At 25.7% G+C, this 26,829-nt stretch overlaps 1 protein-coding gene across 2 annotated transcripts in view; it reads left to right on the top strand.

Moving 5' to 3' along the window:
* Positions 1-26,829, top strand: part of LOC107172995 (sidestep VII transmembrane protein) — a 264,502-nt gene that overhangs the window by 182,216 nt on the left and 55,457 nt on the right. For both annotated transcript variants that reach the window (XM_089215979.1, XM_089215980.1), the window contains exons 3-5: positions 12,828-12,960; positions 16,952-17,151; positions 21,083-21,196. In XM_089215979.1, the coding sequence (XP_089072105.1) occupies positions 12,828-12,960; positions 16,952-17,151; positions 21,083-21,196 (447 nt within the window). The remainder of the gene's footprint in view (positions 1-12,827; positions 12,961-16,951; positions 17,152-21,082; positions 21,197-26,829) is intronic.

Here is a 26,829-nt window from a genome sequence, read left to right as displayed (position 1 = left end):
GTTATTTGGCATATTTCCCGCAAAGTAAAAGTATACGAAAATCTTACCTTCTGCGTATTATAATATTTTTTAAAAGTTCAATATAGGTACAAATTATTTTTATAAGTTAAAAATTTTCATACTCTAAATAAAAAACTTGTTTCATAATTTTACGCATCGTTAACGATTGTTCGAAAAGTTTAATAAATACTGTTTTTATTATCATAATATAAAGGTCAAATACTTATTTATAGTATAGAGCTAAGTTCAATAATATATTTTATTTAAAAAAAGTTTAATCCCACTATTTCAACAAAAGAACCATAAATATATTTTGATAGTTTTAAATTATTTCTTTAGGTAATATTAAAAATTAGATAAAATATATCCACTTATATATTGACTCGGTTAAGTCTCAAGTATAGCTAACCATACTCTATTGGCCCAAAATTTCGATCATTGAAGATAAATGAATTATCTGATTTTTTAAACGTACTCTAGTTGTAGGTATTTTGATAACTGTCTAGTTAATCTTTATTAGATTTTAAGTGACCTGTTTCCCAATCTACATTGTATGTGAACTAATCTACTAGTGTCACCAAGCAACGAAAGAAAAATACAAATAAAATAATAATTGAAACACAATATTAATATATTGTATTAATAGACATGTGTTTCATGAATCCAAATTTGCTAATTGCATTTTTTAGGGTCGACATTAAATACACACATTTTTATAAACTTGAAAATTGTATTTCACATCCTAATTACTAATTTAGTATTTTTATTTTATTAGTGAGCATCAATTAGTTACTAGGTAGATATTACGATAATAAGGTACATTGCAATTTAGTGATAATGCTCAATATCTAGACAGTTATATACGAGAACATTATATATTTTCCCAGCACTCAAACCAGACATTCAAAATAAAGACCGATCCCTTATTTTGTGTGTAAAAAATCTTATCATTTTGATTGTGCTTTATGAGAAAGTCTTATTATTATACATAAGTGTCCATTCATTTTGTGATAGCTATAGCAAAACCTATAAAGAAATTATTTTTTATAATATCATTCGTATACCTCAGATCTCAAATCTATATTCATAATTGTATGATATTTAAAATGAATTCAATAATATTATAAAGTCCAATAATAACGAAAATTCCTTGTAAGTGTTTCCATTAAGAATCTATTTATTTTTTTATTATTATTATTTATATACGTGGGTACGTTTATATTTATCAACCTATCGATTAACACTAATTAGCTATAACTATAATGTATTACTATTGATATATAGTACATGTATATTTATCATTCATTTGCATCGAATGGATGAGAGCTTAAATACAAATCATAAATTACAGTTTATACGTACAATATTAATTAATATTAAATTTTCTTATGAATTTCGCACTAAAAATAAATAATATCGTAGAACAGCTCTTGAATATTTTGCAATTGACGTGGAAGTGGAACAATGAATAGAAAATTGAAGAAATAAAGAAAAATATGAAATGGAGTTTAAAGAAAAAAAATAAAAGCGGGAAAGTGGGTATCGCTCTGCTGTGCATTAGGTGGTGGGGTGGACCTCTGACTAGGGTAGGTTAGATTTGAATGCAATGATAAGTATCATTGTATACGAAAAACGATTCTGAACGGAGATGATTTGTCAGTCTAGGATATATTATATTTATATATTGTCATATATTCTATTTTGAAACAAATATTTTATTTTTCAATTAAGATGCATTTCGCATAAGGCATGGTTATTCAATTTTTCCAAAAAACATTGCATGTATAGTTATCATAATTCATAATACCTTATATTATCATAGATATACATATACCTGGTTTGAGGATAAATCGTTATCATTACACGATTTCATAAAAATTTAAAACTCAAACGTTCAAAACATTTTTCCTATAATGATACTTCAAATTTTCTCTATAGTTATTTGAAGCAAAACTTAGTGTTGAATTTTTTAACCTTATAGATATAAATATAAACAATTTTATGAATTTTGAACTACAAAATAATTTGCAAATATTCATGGTTTTGACGAATTTTTGTCAATATTTGAAATTCAAATGCTAATAAAAATTTAATTTGAATTTTCGGTGGACATTTTTTTGTGATAAAGATTAAAAAATTTGTAAAGAATCTTGTTTAAATTTTCAAATCTTAGATTTAAAAAGAACATTTTTTATGAATTTCTAGCTTAAAACAATTTGCGAATTTTTGTGATTTTTATGTATTTTGTGAAAATTCAAAATCTTAATGCTTATAAAAAAAATTGTGACTATGAATTTATTTTATTTTATAACTGCTATTGTAACAATATGTTAAGAGTATTGTATTAAATTTTCAAGATTTTTTACCAAAAAAATAAATTTTTATCGATATTAATTTAAAAAAAACTAATAATCGTTGGAAATTGCATATGCCTATGAATAGTTCAACTTAAGTCGAACATTTTTTAAAATTGCATGGTGGATAAAATATACATATATAAACATTCGGTGAAAATTTCATGTATCAATGGTCATTTGTTTTAAAGTTCAAGTTTTTAAGTCAAAAATCGAAGCACTTTTACTGCCCCAAAACGTGATGACAGACATAAAAAAAAATATTTATGGTTTTAACGAATTTTCATCAATATTTGAACTTAAAATGCTAATAAAAAAAAATTGTGCCTATTTATTCTTATAATTTTTTAATCATTATAAGAACAAATTATGGGGAACTTTGTATTAAATTTTCAAGTATTTTGATTGGGAAAAAAAAATTTTATCTACACTTCAAAGAAAAATTTTCAGAAATATTGAAAATTTCAGTTGTCAATAAATATCTCAAAAAAAGTCAAAATATTTTGAAAATTAAATCATTTAAATAAAATGCCAATTTAAATAACTGGTAAAATTTTCAAGTATCTACTTATACTTTTACTTTTTGACTAAACCATTTTAACCTTTTGACTTATACTTCTTGAATAATAACAAATGTTTAAAATCTTTTGAGGATAAATCGTTATCGTTACGCTATTTCGTAAAAATTTAAAATTCAAACGCACTTAAAATTGTTTCTATAATGTCGCTTCGAGTTTTAGCTATTTGAAGGAAAACTTATGGAAAACTTAGTGTTGTATTTTTAATCCTTAGTTATAAACACAAAAAATTTTATTTATTTAAATTACTTGCAAATTTTCACGTTTTCGACAGATTTCGTAAAAATTTGAATTATATACGCTTATAAAAAAATTGTGATTAACAATTTTTAATTTTTTTTAGCTAAAATAAAAACAACTTTTAAGGAACCTTGTATTACATTTTCAAGTGTTTTTGGTCATCCAACATTTTTTTACCGACACTTCAAAAAAAAATTCTCAAAAAAATCGAAAATTTCAGTGGTTTATAAATAAATCAAAAAAGTCAAACATTTGTGAAAATTAAACTGTATATAGATAACACTAACATAAACATCTGGTGAATATTTCAAGTATTTATAGTCATTGGTTTTTGAATTACAACCATAAAAAAAATCCATTTGGTCGAAAATTGGTTTTTCTGTCATTTTTTTTTTTTGTTTTTCTCGATTTTTTTGAAAACCATTGGAAAATGTTTACTTTTTACCTCCATAATGCACCAAGGATATTCACTTTTACATCGGAAACCACCCCCAAAGTTTGAAATTTATGCATTATTTCGACTAGTTATGCTGTACACAGACACAAAAAAAACACGCATCATTGTAAAATCAATACATTCATCACTTCGTTCAGAATCTAATAAATGTGTAACCTTTGACAAAAAAATTAAAATACATAAATGAGAAAATTACACGTCATATGCAGTCGTATAATTTTTAATTGAAAACATATTAATTTGACCCATAATTCTATAAAATTGAAGGGTGTTAATTAATCTTAATAGAAATTTGATGAAAACATTCAACTAATAATATTTTAATATAAACAGAAAATATTTTCAAAAATCATTATATAAGATAATAATACTGTTTATCATTCGCATTAATTCACATATGCAGTAGTTCTTGCTTAATAATTTAGTCTTATTACAAAAGTTGTTATAATTCAGATATTTGTGTTCTATATCTTAATAGTTTTGATTGGAATACATATTATTGTCATTAGGTAACTATCATAAAATAAAATATATTTTATCTATTTACATAATGGACGTACGTGAACATGAATTTCAAAGAGTTGATGACTTCAATATTTTTGGCCATCCCCGAACGATAAAAATTATACTGATAATAAGTTATAATGTTTGGATATTTATATTACCAAATATTCACGTTAAGTATCTTTGCTATATTACAATTTATTAATAAATATTTGATTATGATTTAGTCTTTTAGTGAGTAAAGATAATATTCAGAATATTGGAAATATTGTTCGATATTATGTCAATATAATCTAATAATTAAAAAGTGTTTTTATATGTATAATTTAAAAATAACTCCATAACATGTATAACCAAAATTATTTTAATTTCAAAATTCAGTTCTTATTGTCCCATTAACAACGATAAAGAATATAACCATTCTTTAAAGATAAATAGCTATATATGTTATTCTAAGTAGAGCAAGGAAATAATTAGTTTTAAAAGTATGTTTTTTTTGCGTGTGTATATTTGTGCTCCGATGTCACACAATATACAGAAAATAGGTTTCAATCTTCAGTATTCAGGACTTCAGGAGGGTAATTAGTAACAAACTTGACCTAATTAGTGCTTTGAGTGGTCAAATTAAATTCTAAGCACTTTTCTTAATAATTGACAAAAACTGACAAAAACAGCGGGAAAAAAGAATATTTAGACAATACCTAGGTACCTATAACGACAACAGCTTTTGGCGAAATTGATTTTATTGTTATGTTTTTATTCAGAAACAATTAAAAAATAACCTAAATAATAAAATATTTATATAAGATATTTCCAGCTATAAAATTATTTTTAAAATACTTTAGCTTTTTCAGCTTTTAATGTTAAAAGTTCATGTTTTTGGCAAAAGCTTGAAAACGTTAAGACTTACAAGGTTCTTCTTAAGTAGTTCTTATTGCAATTCAAAAATATTATTAATACTTAAGAACGATTTTCTTGTAGATTTTCGAAATTCAAATTTTTAACAAATGTACCTACTATTTTTTTTTCCAAAAAATATACATTATACATGATTCTCATAAGCATGCAAACCCTCATTTTTTTCATTTAAAAAAACATTCTTTTAAATTCTAATTTACAAAAATTTTAAGTTTACCTAAAGACCATACTTTAAAATTTCTAACGTATTTTGTACTAGGTACTTTTTTTTCCCGTTCAAAAAACCGAGAACGGGTGGGAAATGTTTAGCACAATACTGCCACCTTTTGCACTAGGTTTTTTTCTAATTATTTAGTGGCCGATATTCTTGAAAATTTTAATACATCTAAATAAAAATTCTAATGAGTAGATTTTTAGATGATTAAATGTTTATATTAAGGATATTAATCCTTTAAAATGGTTAAATAAAAATAAAACTCATAATATGTTATGTTAGATCAGTGATCTCAAACTCAAATTACCTACGGGCCATATATTTTTTCAAAAAAATTCGCGGGCCTAAATTTAAGTGTCATTTTTATACTTATACACTAAAAACTAAAGACAAAATGAAGGCAAAGATACATACAAAATCTATTTATCTAAATTTAACTTAATATATTATGAAATTACTGATATTATAATTACTATTACCAAAAATATTTTTATTGCGGGCCACGTAGGAAGGGTACGCGGCCCGTATGTTTGAGACCACTGTGTTAGATGTTGTATGTATTATTGTTGGATAATTTTTACAAATTATTTATACTAATAAATCAATAATAATTGCTAACTTTTTCAAATTGTCTAAACCGTCAATTTACTAAACACATTACTACATCATCCTTAAAACATAATTTCATATAGCGCAAAAACTACTAGCTTGAATTTTGATTTAAATAGATCGAAAAAAATATCTGCTTAATGATTGTAATTAAAAATAATTAAGGGTAATTCATGTTTGAACAGAAAACATTTTTATTTTCATAGAATTATCCTTAAGTGGTAAAAAAAATTTCTAGGATTCGAAATATATTGTCAAGTGTATTTAAAAATTCTAAAAATAAAAATTTTAATATATTTATAATTTAAGCGTAGAAATAGGATGAATATGCTTAAAGCATATAACTCTAAAAGCACAATAAGTTTATGTGATTCAGCTAAGAAACTAAACATTTAAACAACTTTAATATATTTAATTTGTAGTTGGGTATTAATATAATACATTATGTGGATCATGGTGCCATTTACATTTGAGATGTCTTTGAGGATTACTAAGAATTGTGGAGATTGAGATTTTTGACAAGTGGATTAGGGTAGAAGATTAGACGATTGTAGAAGCGTTTATAAAGTAGTTCAGTTGTTCAACTTCTCTATGCTTGGCTATCAATTTGAGACCAAAAGGAATTGCATGGTTACATATTATATATTATAGAGAAGCATTAGATAATTTTATTGTTGTGATATTCTGTAAAGTTAAAATGATATATTTAAACGGAAAATAACGATTTTTCTTCTAATAATGATTTTATTTATGTGTATAAAAGTTTTTGTAATAACGTATATTTCTATTCTTTAGCTCAATGAAGTGTCTGAAACATTTGGATTAGGTAATATTATTTCATACTACTAAGGTAGTCCGTATAGATTTTCAGTTGATATAATTCAATTAAAATATGACAAATTTTTGACGAAGATATTATATTTTTTTCAAACGACTAATTTTATATTTATGATGGAAAATGAAGTGAATATATAGATGAAGTGGAGATATGTAGCTAAATTGCCTATTTAAAACGCCGTCTCATCATAATTTACCAGTTAAAAACAATATGAACTAACTTAACTTAATTAAAATGGTAAATGAACCAAAAGATTTTACCAACGCCTAAACGAAAAATATCGTATTTAAAGTTAACATTGAGTATACATTACTCATAATTACATGATATTTGCATAATTTATTATAGAATATGTGAGTGTAATATTACTTGCGTAAATACAATTTTATAATACTTTTGTATTCTCATTTTCTCAACCTAAACATACCGACATTATAAATCTATTTACATGAGTCATTGGTACTTAATTTTCCTAAAATTTTATATGAATTGTTCAAAATGAATTAACTATATCAACACTGAAAAAAAATTTGTATTTTTTTGTAAATTAAATATATGAATATAATACATTGTGATCAACGATATTTGATTTTTGTATTGTATCAAACCTACATTTGCATAGTTTGTAAAATGTATAAATTAATATCCAATTTTAAAAACAAATAAGTTGCTTTAAAGTTTAAATAATTAAAAATTAAGCTCTACAAATTATTAATTAATACATTATTGGTGAGTTAATAATGGTTTTAAATATATTTGGTTATGGAGTGATTCCCGATAATATTATTATATTTAAACTGTTTCAGTATATTTATTTTTTTATAGGTTAATTTTTAATAAGTGCTAAATTTTTACTTTTAAAAGTTGATATGATCTGTATACATAAGCTCATAAAATACAAACTATTAGATGAAAAACCAAGGATAATGCATCATTAAATATGACTACATTTTTACAATCACGATATCTTTTCCAAACTTCAAAATAGCAATAAAATATAAGCCATAGAATACCCAGTGGCAATAAACATATGCTATTAACAAGTAGGTATTTGGCTTATTTTCACAATATTTTTATTCAATTAAAATTATGAACATAGGTACTAATAAGGAGGGTTTTTAGGGACTAATCCCTACCGGACAATTCTTAAATGTTATTATTTTTTATATAATAAATATATAATATTTTTTAAGTTTATCCAATATTATCATTTTTTTATCAATAATATTTTACTATTTTTCTCGTCCATATTTTCAAAAAATAAAGATTGAAATTAATTAATTATCATCAAAGTAGGACTTTATATTAATCCCCACTCCAAAAAAAAATCCAAAACGCTATCCTTACCTGATAACCAACGCTTTTAATATTATTCAAAACAATATTAATAGTTATTAGATTATTCATCCAATATCAACTAACACTATAGAAAAGAATTATATAAAATTGAAAAATTCATTGTTTACATATCCCATCCAACTGAAATAATTATATCCAGTAAAATAGACTACTATAAAAATATATGAACTAATTAAAGAAGAAGTGTTTTCTATAAGATATAACTTACACTTTATATTATATCACAAAACTATTTTTAATTATGAATTATATTAATTGTTACATATTAGTTGTTCATTATATTCATTGAAAACAACACAGATATGATAATCTAAAATACATAAAATATTGTGAAAATACTTGAAAATTATTCTATTAATATTACAACTAGGACTCGGAAGTTGATGCATTTTGCATTTTTTTTTTAGGAACTTTTTATTACTTATCAAAACAAATGTGATTCAAAAACGTAAATAATAAGCCTTTAAAAATTGTTTATAAAATTTACAAAAATATATATATATATATTTTTTTTTTTTTGAATTCATAAATCTTATGTCACAACCATGTGCTGACAAACTAAATGAGCTATGGCCTCTCAACCATTCCTTTGCAATGGATTTAAAGAATAGTAGATATTTTGATATGAATATTACAAATACTTAAAACATATCTTAAACTATTGACATTATAAATTTAGATTGTGTTTTACAGTTTATTAGAAATGTGTAAAAATTCAGTAACTATACAACATGTATTATTTTATAGGATCTAATTTTATTGAGATATACAGTGTTATCAATTTTTTAATTATATATCATATGAAATAGTATGAAATATTATTTATTACTTACCCAAATATTATTTGTTAATACTTTTCAACCTAAGCTTACTAATAGTTAATTAGTTACTTAGCTAATGGTTATCACCCTACTTCTGCTAACATATTAATATTAAGTCTAATTACTATATTTTCCACAATCATTGCATTTTTTGAACTTATTTTATTTTGTGAGAACATTTGTTTTTATTGTTAATTATGGTATTTTCTCCAATGAGCACTTGTAGTTATGATGAATTATTTTCTCGGAAAAGCTCACTTTGGCGGATAACGCGGCTGATAGTCTTAATGATTATATCTAGGGCGTGCCTTAGAGAATTATTTCAGAACGGCTGGGCAGACAGCCACCAGGGATAGCGGAAATAGAGTGTGAAATAGAGATTGGTGATAAATGATAATCTATTCCCTTCTATGCCAATTATCAATTGGAAAATTGTGCCGTTGGATGGTCAAATAGATCTTACCTCCTCTACCACCTCTACCAATGATTATAACATAAATGTTGGTAATGAGTGCTTGCTCGTCACTACGGAGGAGATCAGGCTAGCAGTTTCTAGACTGTCGAAGGTCAAAGCTTGATGAGATTTATAACAAAATGATTTCACTGATTGGGTATAATTCTACGGACATACTCACTAAAATGTACAACCAATGTTTATACGAGAGTCAGTACGAGGCACCGGAGGAATCGTGCTCCTGATGTGGCTTGCCTCTATTGTCAGCACCCGATGGATATTGCTGGACACACCATTTTTAACTGTTCCTACTGGGAACCGATGCGGCTGGCGGTGAACGGGCTCATAGACAGCCGAAACATCACTTCAAGCGACGTACAAGACCTGCTGTGTGGTCCTACCGGCGTATCGATTTGAAAAGAACAATTATTGAATACTGGCTGCCTTTCAACGCGCCACGCGGGCCTTCTATGAAATGGTTGGAGACATTCTTTAGCTGCAAGGAACAAGATGAGAAGCTAATTGAGATCGAAGCAAGAGTTGCTCTTAATGACTGAGCTCCCTCCGGGAAATTAGCAGAACGGGATTCCAGGCCGACGGGTGCGTGCGACCCCGGGCCAAGAATAGGATCTGCAAACGGGACTGTATGCTCGGAATATTAGTACGGTCCATAGAATTTATAACAAAAGAAATAAAAAACACGGAATACTGGTACTCTTCAAAATTTAATTTTCAGGGGTTCTAAAATATTAACAAATTTACAATGTTAATTTATAGTGTTGGGGTAACGCTGCCCCTAGTAACATCCAAAAAATACAATCATTCCAATCCATCTGCCTTCGCACTATTACAAAATCCCCCTGGTTTGTAAGTAACAAAACCCTTCACTCCGACCTGAGAATAAATTACGTAAACCAAGTCACTAAAACTGCTTACCAAAAACTCCACAAAAAATTTAGCTCCCATAGTAACCCCAACATTAGTTTTCTTGCTTCACTACACATCCCTGACAATCCCCCTCGAAGACTTTAACGTAAATGGGTTAGAGACCTCCTCCATTAATTAATAAAATACCCAAGTAGGTAGTTCCATTGGGAGCCCTCCTACATCGTGCCATTTCATGTTATGTAATCCTCATCATCACTATTACTTGTTGTGCTTAATTGTATAGTTGTATATTTTCTTATTAAATAAAATTAAAAAAAAATTTAAAAAAAAAAAAAATTTATAGTTTTGATAAATTACCATCTTCAACAAGTTAAATTTAAATAATATGTTAAAAATAATGTTAGAAATAAAAATGAACAAAGCACACAAATAAGTTCATACAAAATAGTTGATAATTAAAACAAATATACAATAAATACATATATAATTTATGATCAATAATAAATTAATAGTTAATAAATTTTAACGACTATTTCGTAAACTTAGCTATATTCTTTAAAAATTTTCCTATATTCAAATAGCTCTCACATTCATTATGTAGTTTTGCAAACTATTTTGTTTTTTTGAACTTTTAGGCATTAAGGTATTATTTGTTCTTTCAATCCACATTATCGCTTTATCTTGTTGAAAACATTTAACTACTAACCAAAAATATGGATTATTTACACGCTTATTAAAATAGCTATTCCATCCTTCACAAAAATTATTTATTTTTTTGCCATTATTTAAAGTGATTTCATGCACATTCCAAAAGTGGAAAGAAAATATTAGGTCCCCAGACTTAACACTAACATAAGTTTAGTCAAAATAATTTAGTAATGGCAACAATTGTACAGGTGTCGTTGTATATAAATAAACCATTACATCTATTACTTCATTAAGGGGTAAAAATACTAAAGCTCTAATCATACCATAACTTATTCTAAAATCTAAGTTTGGATGCAACCAGGCCCTTCTCTGCTGTTGGTTCTAATATAGATTTTATTTGTGTATTAATCACAATGGAATTTAGTAAACTAAAACTTATTTAATCGAAATCGTCGATTAACCTTTTCTACAGCTCCTAAAATTTTCTATTTAAATTATGTAAAAAATCGTATAGAACTCGAATATTTTGTGGGTGTCTTAAATTATAAATTTTATTAAATACCTACAGTGATATACGTGTTATTAATTTACTATAGAATATAAAATAATTAAATTAAATACTGTTACTGACATACCTACGTGGTTCATCTAACAAGTTTACTAGCTACACACTATCACTGGCTATATAGTTTTTATCCATTCACGTATATGTGAGTTAAGTTCTTTATTAAATTTCAACCAGATATTAAATAGGTTAATTTATAAGAATTTATTTTTTGTGTTTTCGTTCGTCATGTCAAAATTTAGAGCATTCTATGTACATATAAACACCTTTTATTTTAAATTAAAATTGTATACTTTGGTTCATTAATTTCTTGGATGACTCGAATTTCTATTATAACCCTTTCAACCTTGAGCTAACCAAGTATGTTTGTATTAGTTATTGATATACATCCTTGTATGGTTTGTGGTCAACAGTGTATACATTTAATGTATTGGGTAGAGATTTGTATTGATGTTATTGTGCTCAAAGTGTCACGGTCCACTTCTTATGATATCACCGAATTTAAAGATAAGATAATTATTTTTAATGCTTCTATATAGCTGACAAATAGAATCAAATAAACTATGTAATAATATTTATATTTACTATGTATATATATATACATATACATTTATTTTTTATCCGATTGACAATATTCATATAAAATATCTAAATAAATAAAAAAGTTATTACATATGAAGTTAATTATGTCTATAATTTGTTTATTGTCATCCTGTATAGGATACATTCCGAAAGTTAGTTATTCCTTCTATTATAAATTAAAAATATATTGGAACATAAAAGAACAAATTTAACATAACATTATTTTTTCAATGTAGTTTGCGGCATTTTTTAGACACTTGTCATAATAACGGACGTCGAGACGCCAGTTTCTACAATCGTTTGTCATAAAAAAATTACGCCTGTAGCAGATCTTTGTGGTAGGATTTTAAATTTTTTTATCCAATTTAATACTCAACACGTGACGTACATGATACATACTATTTCAACATGTTTTGTATTTTTCTTGCTAGTCAACGAAATAATCGAAATAATAATTTTTTTTTTAGTATGTACTTTACTTGTTTTTATCGCCAAATGAAGGATATATTCTGAACGTGCTTATACTAGAGTACTAAAATTTATACTGAAAATAGCTAAAATTAAAACTATACAACTAAACCTTCATTTTAATCCCTCAAAACACAGATTTATATCTATCAGTTTAAACATTTTTATTATAAAACTTAAACACTTTTAATAAAAAAAAAATTAAATACATCGACCTGTATAATAATAATGAAATGATACATAGTTGATTAATCATAACTCTGCAAATTACTTATACAGTTATATTTATAAATTGGTATCTCATACTTCCATGTAATTTTATTGTTACAGACAATGTCAGACATATTGGTGCAGTCTTTGGAGATAAGGCTGAACTACCATGTAACATTCAAACTATCAACAATTCAACAGAATCACCGATTTTAATAATTTGGTATAGAGGACAAGATTACCCAATCTATAGGTAAGCAGTTATTAGTAAAATACTTATATCCTTAAAAGAAAGACAACCAGAAAGGGTACAACTTCCGAGTGTCAGGTACTCGACTAATTTCAATGAATTTATAAATTCAGATTGTTAGGGCCTAGATTGATAAGTAACCTTAATTTTAATTTTATCTACTCCAATCATATGATATATGTAAGTAATATTTGATCTAGTACTTATCATAATCCCAAAATAGTCATAGCCCATATTCCTTAAAATGTATTACCGTGACATATTATCCATAGTACATAAAATATAAATATCAAGTCATAAAGCTTAATAATTTAAAAACTATACTAGTTTTAGATTAATTATGCGAGTACACAAACATAAAAAACACATATTATACGCTCAACAATAATTTACAACTTAAATGGTAATTGCCGTTTGAAAATATATACATATATCGACACAAGTATAGATACTTCATAATTTTAAAACATAGATTTTAAATATATGGCTTTTCGAGCTAAAAAAGCGGGTAAGTGGGTATCGCTCTGCTGTACATTGGGGGTGGGGTGAACCTCTGACTAGGGTAGGTTAAATTTGAATGCAATGATAGGTATCATTGTATACGAAAAACGATTCTGAATGGAGACGGTTTATCTGTCTAGGATATATTATAGATTATTAAAAATTTTCAAATCTTAGATTTAAAAAAAAAATTTTTTATGAATTTCTAGCTTAAAATAATTTGCGAATTTTCGTGATTTTTTCGTATGTTGTCAAAATTAAAATTTAAATGCTTGTAAAAAAATGTGACAATGAATTTATTTTATTTTTCAACTGCTATTGTAAAAATTTTTTAAGAACCTTGTATTAAATTTTCAAATCTTAGATATAAAAGGAAAATACTTTATGAATTTCTATCTAAGATAATTTGAAAATTGCCGTAATTTTTACGTATTAAGTCAATATTTGAACTTCAAATGCTAATAAAAAAAAATTGTGCCTATGTATTTTTATAATTTTTTAATTACTATAAGAATAACTTATGAGTAACTTTTATTCAATTTTCATGTATTTTGATAGAGCCAAAAAAATTTTATCGACACTTCAAAAGAAAATTTTCAGAAAAATTGAAAATTTCAGTTGTCTATAAATATCTCAAAAAAAGTCAAATATTTTGAAAATTAAATCATGTAAAGAAAATTCCAATATAAATAACTTGTGAAATTTTCAATTATCTACGAATTATACTTTTTTTTAAATTACAAATGTTTAAAATCGTTTGAGGATAAATCGTTATTTTTCGCTATTTCGTAAAAATTTAAAATTCAAACGCACTTAAAATTTTTCCCATAATGATGTTTCGAGTTTTCTCTATAGCTACTTGAAGGAAAACTTATTTTAGGGTATATTATAATTTATCATGAATCAACTACTAATTTTTATCGAATAACAGCAAAATAACAAAAATGTTGAGAATAAACTGTTATCTTTTTTGCTATAATTATTTTTTGAATAAAAGGCAAATTTAAAAAAAAAAAACTGTTATCGCACACGATTGAACATTGAATTTTGTCAAAATGAACTTCAATTATCCAAAATTTACATATATGGATTATATTTATATGTGTATACTAAACTATATAATATATAATATATTATGTGTTCATATTTTACTATATTTTAAGGCTAGGTTAATTTATGTAAATACTTAGTTATACGATTTTTATAAATCTAGTGAAAATTGTATTGTCTACACACATCATTGTAAAACCAATACAACCATCGCTATGGGTTGATAATCTAAAATGGTGTAAGCTTGCTTCTAGAATCATCATTGAATATTGATAAAAGTGTATAAAAATTTAAGTTTTAATTATCAATATTATTAAGAATACTATCTCGATTACAACAAAATAACTAAAATAAACGTAGTTAAATATGTAATAATATGTATCAATCTATAATACGTAGTAGTATGTCTATTAGTGCATACTCAAAAAATATCTGAAAACGTCCATGTATTGCGCTTATTTAAAACTTTCAATTTATTTATTAGATTCCTGAGACTATAATTCACGTTCATAAAATGTATTTAATTTATTTACTAAAAGATAAATAACAATTTTTACTCCACACAGACAAAATCAGACACTGCAATATCGCGAGTGCCATTTTTATTAGATTCCTATAGTAGACAGTACACTATTTTATATGGTATATTTTTTTTATTTCAAATGTTCGTCACCAAATCATTATTAAAATACGACGATCCAATTAAACTTTTTAAAAATAACTAAGGATATTTCAATCCAACTTCGATTTACTTAAATTAAACCATCTTAAAATAAGAACTTTTAGATATTAGATACAAAAATAAAATGAAGTACCTAAGAGTAACAATAATATAGGTACATTAAAAAACATCCTCTTTTTGGTCAAATACACACTTACCGTGAAATAAAAATAACGCATCCAATGACATGTTTGAAACCCTTGGGACATAACTGCCAATAGGTAGTTAATACATTTTTGTTCCTCCAGGAAATGGGTTTGACAATTTATATCAATATAAGATATTGTAAAATATGAATCCTTATTATTTATTTCGTGTACCTATACATTATATACCTTAGTATTTCACTTTAATAAAAAATGTATGTCGATAAATTTTAAAATATCGTTGATAACTATATGATAAATTATTCTAATTTGTATTATTGATTATATCATAATAGGTAGGTACAGTAATAATTATGGGTGTGTGACATTATTATAACTTTAGACCCATCATAAGCACTATACTACGACCTTGAGCTATACAATTATTTATTACCTACTTAGCTTATATTATGTAAATATTATAATGTGCTTGAAATATGATCTTTTTATTAGAATACTAGCTGATCTCCGTGCACTTCGTTGCCCGTTAAAAATACCAATTCTATATGTATGATTCAAAATGTTTGTTTAATTCGTCGTTTAATACCCGGTTAACTTTGTAATTTACTCATTCGTTGCAGACTATGTTCTATTCTTTATCATGTTGGTTATTAGATCGGTCAAAACGATTTTATCTTTATTATAAGTGACATTATATAAATATTAATTTGACATATACTCAATAGTTCACTATACGCTGTTATCTCCGAAACTACTAATAAATTACAAATAAAAAAAAAAATTATTTTCTCATACATAATAACACTAATAACTAAAACGCGGGCATTGCGTATTAGGAATAAAGCATGTAGTAGGAATGAAGCATTTTCCCTCGGTAAATAGTAACCTATGTTAATCAGAGATTATGTCGGCTTCAAATGGTAAAACAATTTTTCAAATCGTTCCAGTAGTTTCTTAGCCTATATTCATGCAAAGAAACAACCAAATCTTTCTTTTTATAATATAAGTGTAGATTTGCAATTTCAAAACAAAAAATTCATACAAAATTATTTATCTATTCAAGTAAAAAATAATAAAATACAAATTCACAAATGTTAAAAATAATTAATTCATACGTATCGTGTATACTGCGTAACTTCTATAAACTTTATTTCTTCAGGTTCATCTCAAGGTTATAAATGCATATTATGTTTTTGATTTTCTTCATAATAATTATCTTTATAACGTATACGTCAATCATAATACACGAACGCTACAAGCATGAGTTTTATTATACGTTAGGAATATGCTCGTCATCTCCCATTGCATATCAGAACCATTGACGTCTTATAATCTTAAGATTAAGTTTGAACAGTAAGCAGGGTTTTTATGTGCCTACAGCAGGAAATCATGGTAACCATTTTAAATACTGAGAATATAAATTTATCAATATTTAAAGTTATAAATATTAAACCAATAAGTATTTCAATAGTTATTAAACTAAAAATATAGTTATGCAAACATTAATTGACATAAAAAAAAAAAAAAACAAAGCCTCACATTTAATTAAAAATGTAGTTGTTGGAAAATTGAAATGATAATAATAATATTATGCACTGTGTATACTTTTAAACAGCATTGATCAGCGGGAGCACACAACAAGCAAACATTGGTCGGATCATTCTATGAAAGATAGAATCTATTACACGGAAAACAAAGGATTCGATGTTTTAATAATTGAGGACGTCCGTACATCTGATGGGGGTCAGTACAGGTGCCGAGAAGATTTTAAGTATTCTCCGACGCGCAACAATTTTATTTTACTCGACATTATAGGTAAGTATTTTTACCGTATTCACCGTAATCCTAACTGACAGATGCAAGTAAAAAAATAATTTTTAAAGACTGACACACTGAATGGTTAAACATAATGATCCTGTACTTCATCACGATACCTATTGCATTCTTGTGTTCACACCAATATAACCCACACATTATTTTTCTCGTGTCATGTATATTAATTTAGTTTTATTTCTCATATTTTACAAAAAATAATGCTTTTGTCATTTCCATATTTTTGTTGTATAGTTGTATATTGTACGTTATTTTTTACGATTTATAACCTACAAATTTCACGTTCAAACATTATTCTGTATCTTTATATATGTTACAAATGTAACCAAATTAGGTGACTTTGGCACATATAACTGTGATTATCCATCGTCCGTTCATGAAAGCTTCACGCTATATTGTGTACGATGTTTTCAAAGAAAGGATTATCTAGTAGTTCAAAGAATATTATAATATATTATGTTTACTTACATAATATTATAAAATAAAATAAATGTTACGCTTTTGACTTTATTTTTAGGTACCATATTAGTATATTAGAAATGATATGCATATTAAAAATAAAAATGATAATCGACATTAATCGATCAGAAATGTTAAACCTTGCTGCGGCATTTTCGACACAAATCATTTTTTCCTTATACAAGCAATTATGCGCGTATACAGCATACCTATTATAATGGTAGACTACAATACAATATTACGTCAATGACAATAATATAATCCAATCAATTAATTTTATGAAAAAAAAATCGATCAAATACACCCCCAATCACTCAGAGTTCATTGTAGTAGCCCTATTATTATTATTATTATTATTATCATTATCATTATTATTATTATTATTATTATTATTATTATTACCTATTGTTATAATTTATTAGGCTTTAATGTCTTTGAATGACGGAACATATTTTCAATTTCATATCCAGAAGGAATATATTTTTCTTCAAATTTCTATATAAAAATTAAAAATTAATTAAAATTCAACTGCATAGGCAATACTACAGGTCAGGCCACTAATGTCGCAGTCTAACCTAATACCTGGATAATATACTGACATAATAAAATTTAGATTTTGTAATTGTTACAGGCTAATAACCTCAGGAGTTAAAGCCTTATTTAAATAAAAAAAATAAATAAATAAATAAAATACAATTTAAAATTTAAATAAAAAAACTTCTTTAATAATTAAAATTGTTTTCATATTTTTCATTTGGCCTGTCCTAATACAATTTTCTAGTTTCACCTATGATCAACTGCGTCAACTGCGTATAAATAGCTAATAACAATTTTATTTTGCATAATTTCACACTATCTATTTAAATTATCAGTTTTTAATGATTTTTTTAAAAATATTTTGTGAGTAAATGCCCATAATATCATAACAACATTGTATAAATATTGCATATATTATTCACGCGATAATATTTTTGCCACCAATGATAATATTTAATAATAAATTTATGATTATATTTTTAAGATCATGTTACCTTGCTACGAAAGTTATATAGTTATACAAAGTAGAAATTGTATTAACAAAAAAAATAAATAAGATTTCAGTAACTCAATCAACATTTTCCGAATTTCTAACGATTAGTTAATCAGTTATAAATTAAAATAGTATTTCTATGTTAATAAGATGAGTGAAGCGATATACCAACGTTTAGTGAGTTACCTGTATCAGCTACTAAGTTACAACTAGGTATAATCTATAACTAATATATCATATCTTACCCTTGTTCAAAAAATTATGTAGAAAAATATTCTACTTTGAATAACAAATCTCAAAAAGTAGGTATGCTGTCATTAAAAAAAAAGTAAAAACAAAAAAATTAATAATAATATAAAACGAAGAAAATATATTTTTCAAAAATAATGTTTTGCGATGACCTTAAATTATACATAAATGAAAAAAATATTTACTTAAGCTTAAATATTTTTTAAGAAAAATTAATTTTTACCTTTAAAAAACCCATCTTATAATGCTTATATAATATTATATAAATGTATAAGAATAATAATTAATATTTTATTGTATATAATACTGAACTATAAAATAAGGGATAACTATAATATTAAGATTTGTATTTAAAAACATCCTAAAGAAAATAATGTCATGGATAAATTATGTAGTTATGAATAAAATTTTTTACAAAAACTAAAAAGTTACAATTAATTAATTAGGTATTTAAAAAATAACAGCGCGTACAAATTACTCGTATTAAGAAGACACCATGGTATTTTAAGGAGTTTTTATCCAGAAAACTTTGAAAAGAATTTAAATCTTAAATATTTGAACACTTATTTAAATTATCTTACAAGTGGTTCCTTGCAGTGTCTTAAAGTATTTGAGTATTAATATTTTAATAGTTTTTTAAGTATTAAATACAATGTACCGAGTACCGACTATTATTTAAGTACATTTTAAATACTAGTTTACTGTACTAATTTAATACTTCCCTAAAAACCATTTTTTCACCAAATTTAAATTTAAAGTATTTGGAATTTTCATAAAACAATATTGATAATAAGTTGATGTGTTCATCGACCAAATTTTTATCTTTTTACATATATACCAGATTCCGCGTGCCGTTGCCCTTTAAGTGACCCCTATTTGAAATGTAATTCGATAATTTAACATGAAAAAATTAATACAATGCTATCTTTATAATAATTTAACTTCAACTTAAACAATAAACCTTTAATCAATAAATGTGTTTACATTGAAAATTGTTTTATATTTAAATATGATAATGGATATAGATACTTAATAAACATAAGTTATTGATAGAAATAAATAATAAGATATAACAACGGTCAACAAATATTTTTCCTAATATAATGCTACAATGAATAACTATTTTTAACTACTATTTTGTAAGTCATTTAAATTGAGTTGTTAAAACCTGTTAACTAAGTTAGGTATAGTAATATTTAAAATTAGCAATGTAAGATTAAAGTATAAACCATATTATCTAATTTTATATGGTTCACTAGTCGATAAAAAAATGTTTATAAAATGTTTTCTAATAATATCTAAATTCTTTTTATAAACTATTGTTTACAACACTGTAACACCAAAGTGTTTGTTGGAATAACGACTCACGGAAGTATATAAAAATCGGTTTTTATAATCTTTTAAAAATTCAGACTCCAGGAATAAACTAAATTTATACAGAAGAGAATATTTTCTTGTAGCGTTTTATTTTTTTAATATCATAAATACAAATACAATTATTTAAGTTTGAAAAACTCAAAAATAACATATTTTAAAATGATTATCATTTATTATTTGTATTTACAATATTAAAAAATAAAAGCCTTACGGTACAGAAAATATTGTCTACTTTATCATGTATGACTGTTCCCTGAGTGGTTATTTTTCATGCGATACATTTTTTAACAACAATTTATAGGTGTGTGGACGTCCTCTTAATTGCGAAAAAAAGGTATTAAATTTGCGCTTAAAAAGATAAATTTATAACTAAGTGTGCACTCTTCTTTTTAAAACTGAATACGTAAAGAAATATTTCAGAAATTGTTGACATATTTTATTTATGATGTCGCCTAAAAGTATTGAGTGTACTTACCTTAAACATTTATACCTAGAATAAATATCTATCTATAGAATGATGTGGAGAAATTTATGAATAGCATGCGAATCTATAAACACCTGAGTCCTAAATTAATTAATTTTATATATATTATACATGGAATAATTTAATATACCGCCCTATAAATGAGGAAAATAAAAGTAGATGATAGAGTAACATCGAAATAATGAGTACCCGAGAATAATAATGTATTAATTTAAAATATTTTTTTTTTAAGATAACAGTTTTCTATTAAGATCACAATAATATATAAGTAAAAAGTTATTTGATAGAATTGTTCAACCATTTGTCCAATATAGTACCACCAAGCAGACTGGAAATCTTAGACAACGAGAAAAACGTCGTTTGGAATTCCACATTGCCACCCGTCATGGAAAACGGGCCATTGGAAATCACGTGTAAAGCGTACTACGGTATGTACACAATTATTTATATTAAAATAAAAAAACCGGACACATATCTTATATATATTAGAGTGTATTGAACAAACTTGTCACTGATTTGGGTAGAACACGTATACAATTGCACTATATATAAATATATATATATATATATAGTATGTACATACCATCTACATGGGTACTTACTTATAAAAATGAAACAAGAAAACGTTGCTGAGGGACCTCCCTTTCTAACGAGAAACGACTGGTATTTTTTTTACATGGCTATCTTACTGTCCTGTCAAATGTATTTTTTACACTCGACATATTGTTATATCGACCGATTTAAACGACAAACGTTCCATGTTGTATTGTACTATTGTCTCATATCTGTCACGCACCGGTAACTTGCTTACAATATTGAACAGTATTTGTGCATAAGACATAATGCTTTTGAAATCATATTGAAACAAAGTATTTGACAAGTATAATATAAAACACTATTTCACTGTGAGTTAGTAAATAAATGAAAATAATACCTGTTGATAATCTAAAAAAATTCAATTTAAATATTAAATATGATATTATTAGCTCGATTTGATAATTTTTTTTTATGCAGTCTATTAATTCAATCTAATATAATATTAGAATTACATTGCTTTTAATAAAATTATAGATATTAATTATTTTTTAATACTCTGAAATTAAAATGATTCTTATTTTTAATTTTACATTTCTTATCAACTTACTTCTACCTTAAATATATATATACATATATAAGAAATATAATATCTATACTGAGTACTAGGTAGCACAATAGGTATATCTGATAGGAGACTTAAAAATAACATGGTAAACGTGATTAAGAAGTCACCCACTAGTGACTCTTAGCATGAGGGGTGGTTGTGAATGTTGAGATACAAGAAATTAGGAGAAAGAAGAGGATAGGTGAATTTTTATTGTATAGATCTCTGCAAATATCTTAAATATGCAATTTATTTATTTTTGCCGGAATACAAGCTACTGACATAAATTCAAAACTATAAAACATATTGTAATTATCGACTATCGGATACGTACCAGTTAATTAATAAGCAATGACACTTTAAAACATTTAAAAAACAACACTTTTGGTGCTAATAAATAATATTTTATTATATTATATCTTCACTAGCAATTTTTCATTATTTAATTAAATTTATATTTATATAATACTGTTTATAATTTAAAACTTATGTAAAACAAAAGCAATTTTGAAATTGATATTTATTAATTTTGAATATTACGAAACAAGTAACAACATAATATGAAACAATAGTTACCTATGCAAATATACACTATAGACAGTTCTACATACCTACGTTTTATTCACCAACCTCAAAGAAACAAAAATATTATTTACAAAGTGAAATCGTCAAGGTTTATATTTGCATTTATATACATAGGTCCTAAGTATTTGTATTTGTTCTTAAACTCCTTTAGACAAAATGATTTGAAAGTTTAAATGATTTTTAGCTGAATTATTTGAATCTTTAGTTAAATACAGACGAATAGTAACTATATTTTTATCTTGCTTTGGTTGGTGCGTCAAGTCGTCAACAGCTGTAATAAACTAATGTTGTTAAAGTGACCAGTTTAAATGTGAATTTTTATCTGATTATACATCTAGAAAAGAAGATTAAACATATAACGTAGTGACAAGGGTAGCAACTATAACGAGATTCAATTCGAGTTTCAGTGATTTGATATACAATAAAACGTATGTCATATCTGATTACGTAATTATTATGTGCCTCGATTTATTCATTTCTTTATTATAATTATCATGATTATTATATTTTTATTACATTAAATTTTAAATCATCTCAATAATAGCATCATTGCTGTGTAATTTTGCATTTCTTAATAGGAATAATAGGTATTATAACAATATTAATAATTTGATAACCTTTATAATTAAGTCCAAGCTTATAAATTGTATATACCTAACCTGTAAATAATTGTATATAATATTATGTAACCTATTGTAAACCAACGCCAATGGCCTTTGACGCCGAGGCTTAATATAAATAAAAAAAAAATTTTAAAAATAGGTATTATTATTTTTATGGACGATTCAAAAATTCTACGGGTTATCTATGGTATTTTAATTAATTTTTACATGATGTTTTTTATAGACTTTATTGTATCATAATTATAAATATTCAAAATATTATAATACTTTTTTTCAAATTATTATATACCTTATGTCATCTATATTTTTAAGCCTTATTACCGAGAGTTAAAAATTTTATCAATCATAAACTCAAAAAAAAAATAGTAATAATAATAATAACAAACAAGAACATTACACGCCAATATAAAACTCAAATTAAATTAGTCTAAATATTTTTTAAATGTCATTGTGTTTATGAAATAATAAAATAAATAACATATAGTGAATTTTTCTAATTATCTACCTATTATGTTTTATATATTTAATCAATTGCTATAAATAAGTAACACATTTTTTTGTGGAAAATCGATATTTTACGTTTAAATATTCAATTCTATCAGTATTTAAACTTCATACGACAAAAATCCTTTATAAAAATGTATAGTTTCAATAAAGGTAAAATAAATTACTAAAAAAAACCATTATAAAATCAATTCAAAACTTTTTGCATGACATATGAACGAATAAATTGAGATTTTTTAAACTGTTTTTAATATAAATTGAATATATATTTCAAATTCAATGAATTATCCTATTATTTAAAAAATATATATTCTTTAATTCTGTATTTTTTTTATATACCTATATAAGAAATTTACAATCTGTTCTTATCAAGAACAATAAGCAAACGCGTAAGAGTAATTAACATGAATATTTTGAGGAAAAAAGCCACCCATAAGTGACACTGCCTATTTTGAGTTTTTATTTTTATTTTTGGTTAGGTTACAATAGTTTACACACCAAATCACACTTAATATTGATCCAATACTTTATTATTCTAAAATATGTATAAGTGTATACTGTCTATATGATTAGGTATATGATAGTCATTCAATTTTAACTAAGTAGTTATTTAAAACTTTAATTAAAATAAATATTTTTTTTTTTTGATAAACACATCATCTTTCAAGGTACCTAACAACTACTTATCTTAACTACTGAAGAGAAATATTAAGAAACAAACCAGAAAATAAAAAAAAATAGTAACATTTAAATATTACTATATTTAGCTATATTTTCGTATAAAATAAAATACACCATAAATATCAGATACGATAGCTATAGAAACAGAATGACACATATTATAGGGGAACTAAAGTCAATTCCAATAATCTGTAAAACCTACAATTCGTACTTGAATTGGCTTTGAAAACTAATAATCTTGCCATAAGAATTTATAAGACCACCTTTACAAAAACCATTTTATTTTACCTTTACTATTATACATTTCTACTTTAATATTGGTCAGTTTATATAGATAATGAAGACAAAAATATATAATTAACTAACAGAACCTTACAATTACTAAACTTGCGTATTTAGCTTGAAAAAATAATTAAATTGTGTGTGATAAAATGGAAATCAATATAAGTTAAAAATATAAATTACGTACGTTTATTATAAAGATTTATGTTAATCATGTAAGTTTAATTGTTCAGTGGTTTCCTATCACCCATTTTGTTGTATTTTTTTAACTTCTCTCAAACTTAACTATTAGGTATACAAAAATTATTGATTATAAATACTTAATAAATGCTTATCCTAATAAAAAATAAAATATATTCTATTTTTGTAAGTATCATAATTATATGACTTATAATAAGTAACGAAATTATACACTTGAATACTTATATTAGATTTACTACCACAAATCGAAAAATTAAGCAATCAATTACAAAAGTAAAATTTGTAGGTATGTGATATAACTAATATTATAGGTACGTAATATTTTTGTATACTTAATTGTTGACATTAATTTTATTATTTTATTAAAATGGCAAATTTTAGGTATTCAAAAAAAGATTTAAGTGAATAAGTGTAAATAAATAATAAATTAATAAACACCAACTTATATTATAAGTATTACTAATTAATCATATTTTTTTTTTTTTTTTTTTTATTAGGAAAGAGCCCTCGGCAGCATAGGCCATTGGGCTTACAAAATATGAATAGCTTAAATTAAATATTTACAATAAGAAACGTACAAGAGAGAACTTAATTCTAGATTTTGGATTGAAGGTTTGCTGTTGTGATGAATTGGATGATGTCTGTTATGGCCTTGGGATGATTTTGAAGTATTTCGGAGAGTGATTCGGAAAGGTTGAGGCTTGATCGGATGTTGTGGTATGTGCGGCATTCGGTGAGTAAGTGTTTAATGGTAATTTGGACGCCGCATGATGCGCATGTTGGAGGATCTTCTTTAGCCATTAAAAAACTGTGCGAAATTTGAGAGTGGCCGATTCTCAGTCTCGTTATGATGACTTCGAATTTTCTGGGTGTTTCGATGGGAAATGTCCAATTGTCTGTGTTGTGTTTTATTTGATTAAGTTTGGTGGAGTAAGATAACCATTGCTGGTGCCATCTTAGATGACATTTGTTAGTTATCAGTGCTTGTATGTCCCTGTATGCGATGATATTGATGGGAGACGATAGTGTAGAGGTTATTGCAGTTTTAGCGGCAAGGTCGGCGCGCTCGTTTTCAATGATGTTGGAGTGACCGGGGATCCAGCAAAGTTTGATTTTGAAGTTATTGTTTTTCTGTAGAGTATATATTTTGTTTTGAATATGAAGACCGATGTCTGTTGGGTTATTGGTATTGTTAATATTGTTGATGGCGCTGAGGGAGTCAGTGAATATGATGGTGTCTTGGAGCTGGTGAACGGTTATTAAATCGAGGGCTTTGATTATTGCGAATGATTCAGCTGTGAAGACGGAGCAGGCACTGGGGAGTTTGTACATGGATTCCATGTTATTCCAAATAACTGCAGCCCCGACCCCGGTAGGACTTTTGGATGCATCCGTGTATATTTTTTCGCTTTTTATGTTTTGTATTATGTGGAAATATTCTTGTTTATATATTGAAGGAGGGGTGTCTTTTTTTTTTAAAATGGAGAGATCAGTGTTTGCTACGTTGGGATTTGTCCATTGCGGAGTTAAGGGGGGAGAAATTGTTAATACATCTGAGATGACTAGATTGTTCTCCTGGAGTAGTGTTGTTAAAGTTTTAAATTTTGGATTGAAGTCGAGCGAAGGAAGAGTGTTAGCTAGCTTTAATTCGTGATTTAATGTTATTTTGAGTCTTCTTATATCAAGAGGAGGAGTACCTGATAGGTTGTAGATGCTCGGTATTGGACTAGAGCGATAGGCTCCAATTGACATACGAAGTCCGGAGTTGTGAATTGTATCTAGTTTTTTTGTAATCGATTTATTAGCCGTTGTCCAAATGAATGATCCGTAGTCAAGTTTAGATAGTATTAGGGATTTGTAGATAGACAACAATACGTGAGTTTTAGAACCCCATGAAGTATGGGATAACATTTTTATAATATTGAGACGTGGAGAGATGGCTGATTTCAAAAAATTTATGTGATGGGTCCAAGAGCATCTTTTGTCGAAAATGATACCGAGTATTTTGATTGTATTACTATTTATTAATTGATGGTCGCCCAAT

Source organism: Diuraphis noxia, unplaced genomic scaffold (assembly GCF_037042655.1).
Source record: "Diuraphis noxia isolate RWA-SAM2 unplaced genomic scaffold, SU_Dnox_SAM2 contig0001, whole genome shotgun sequence".
Lineage (NCBI taxonomy): Eukaryota > Metazoa > Arthropoda > Insecta > Hemiptera > Aphididae > Diuraphis > Diuraphis noxia.
This window is presented reverse-complemented; position numbering and strand designations above follow the sequence as displayed.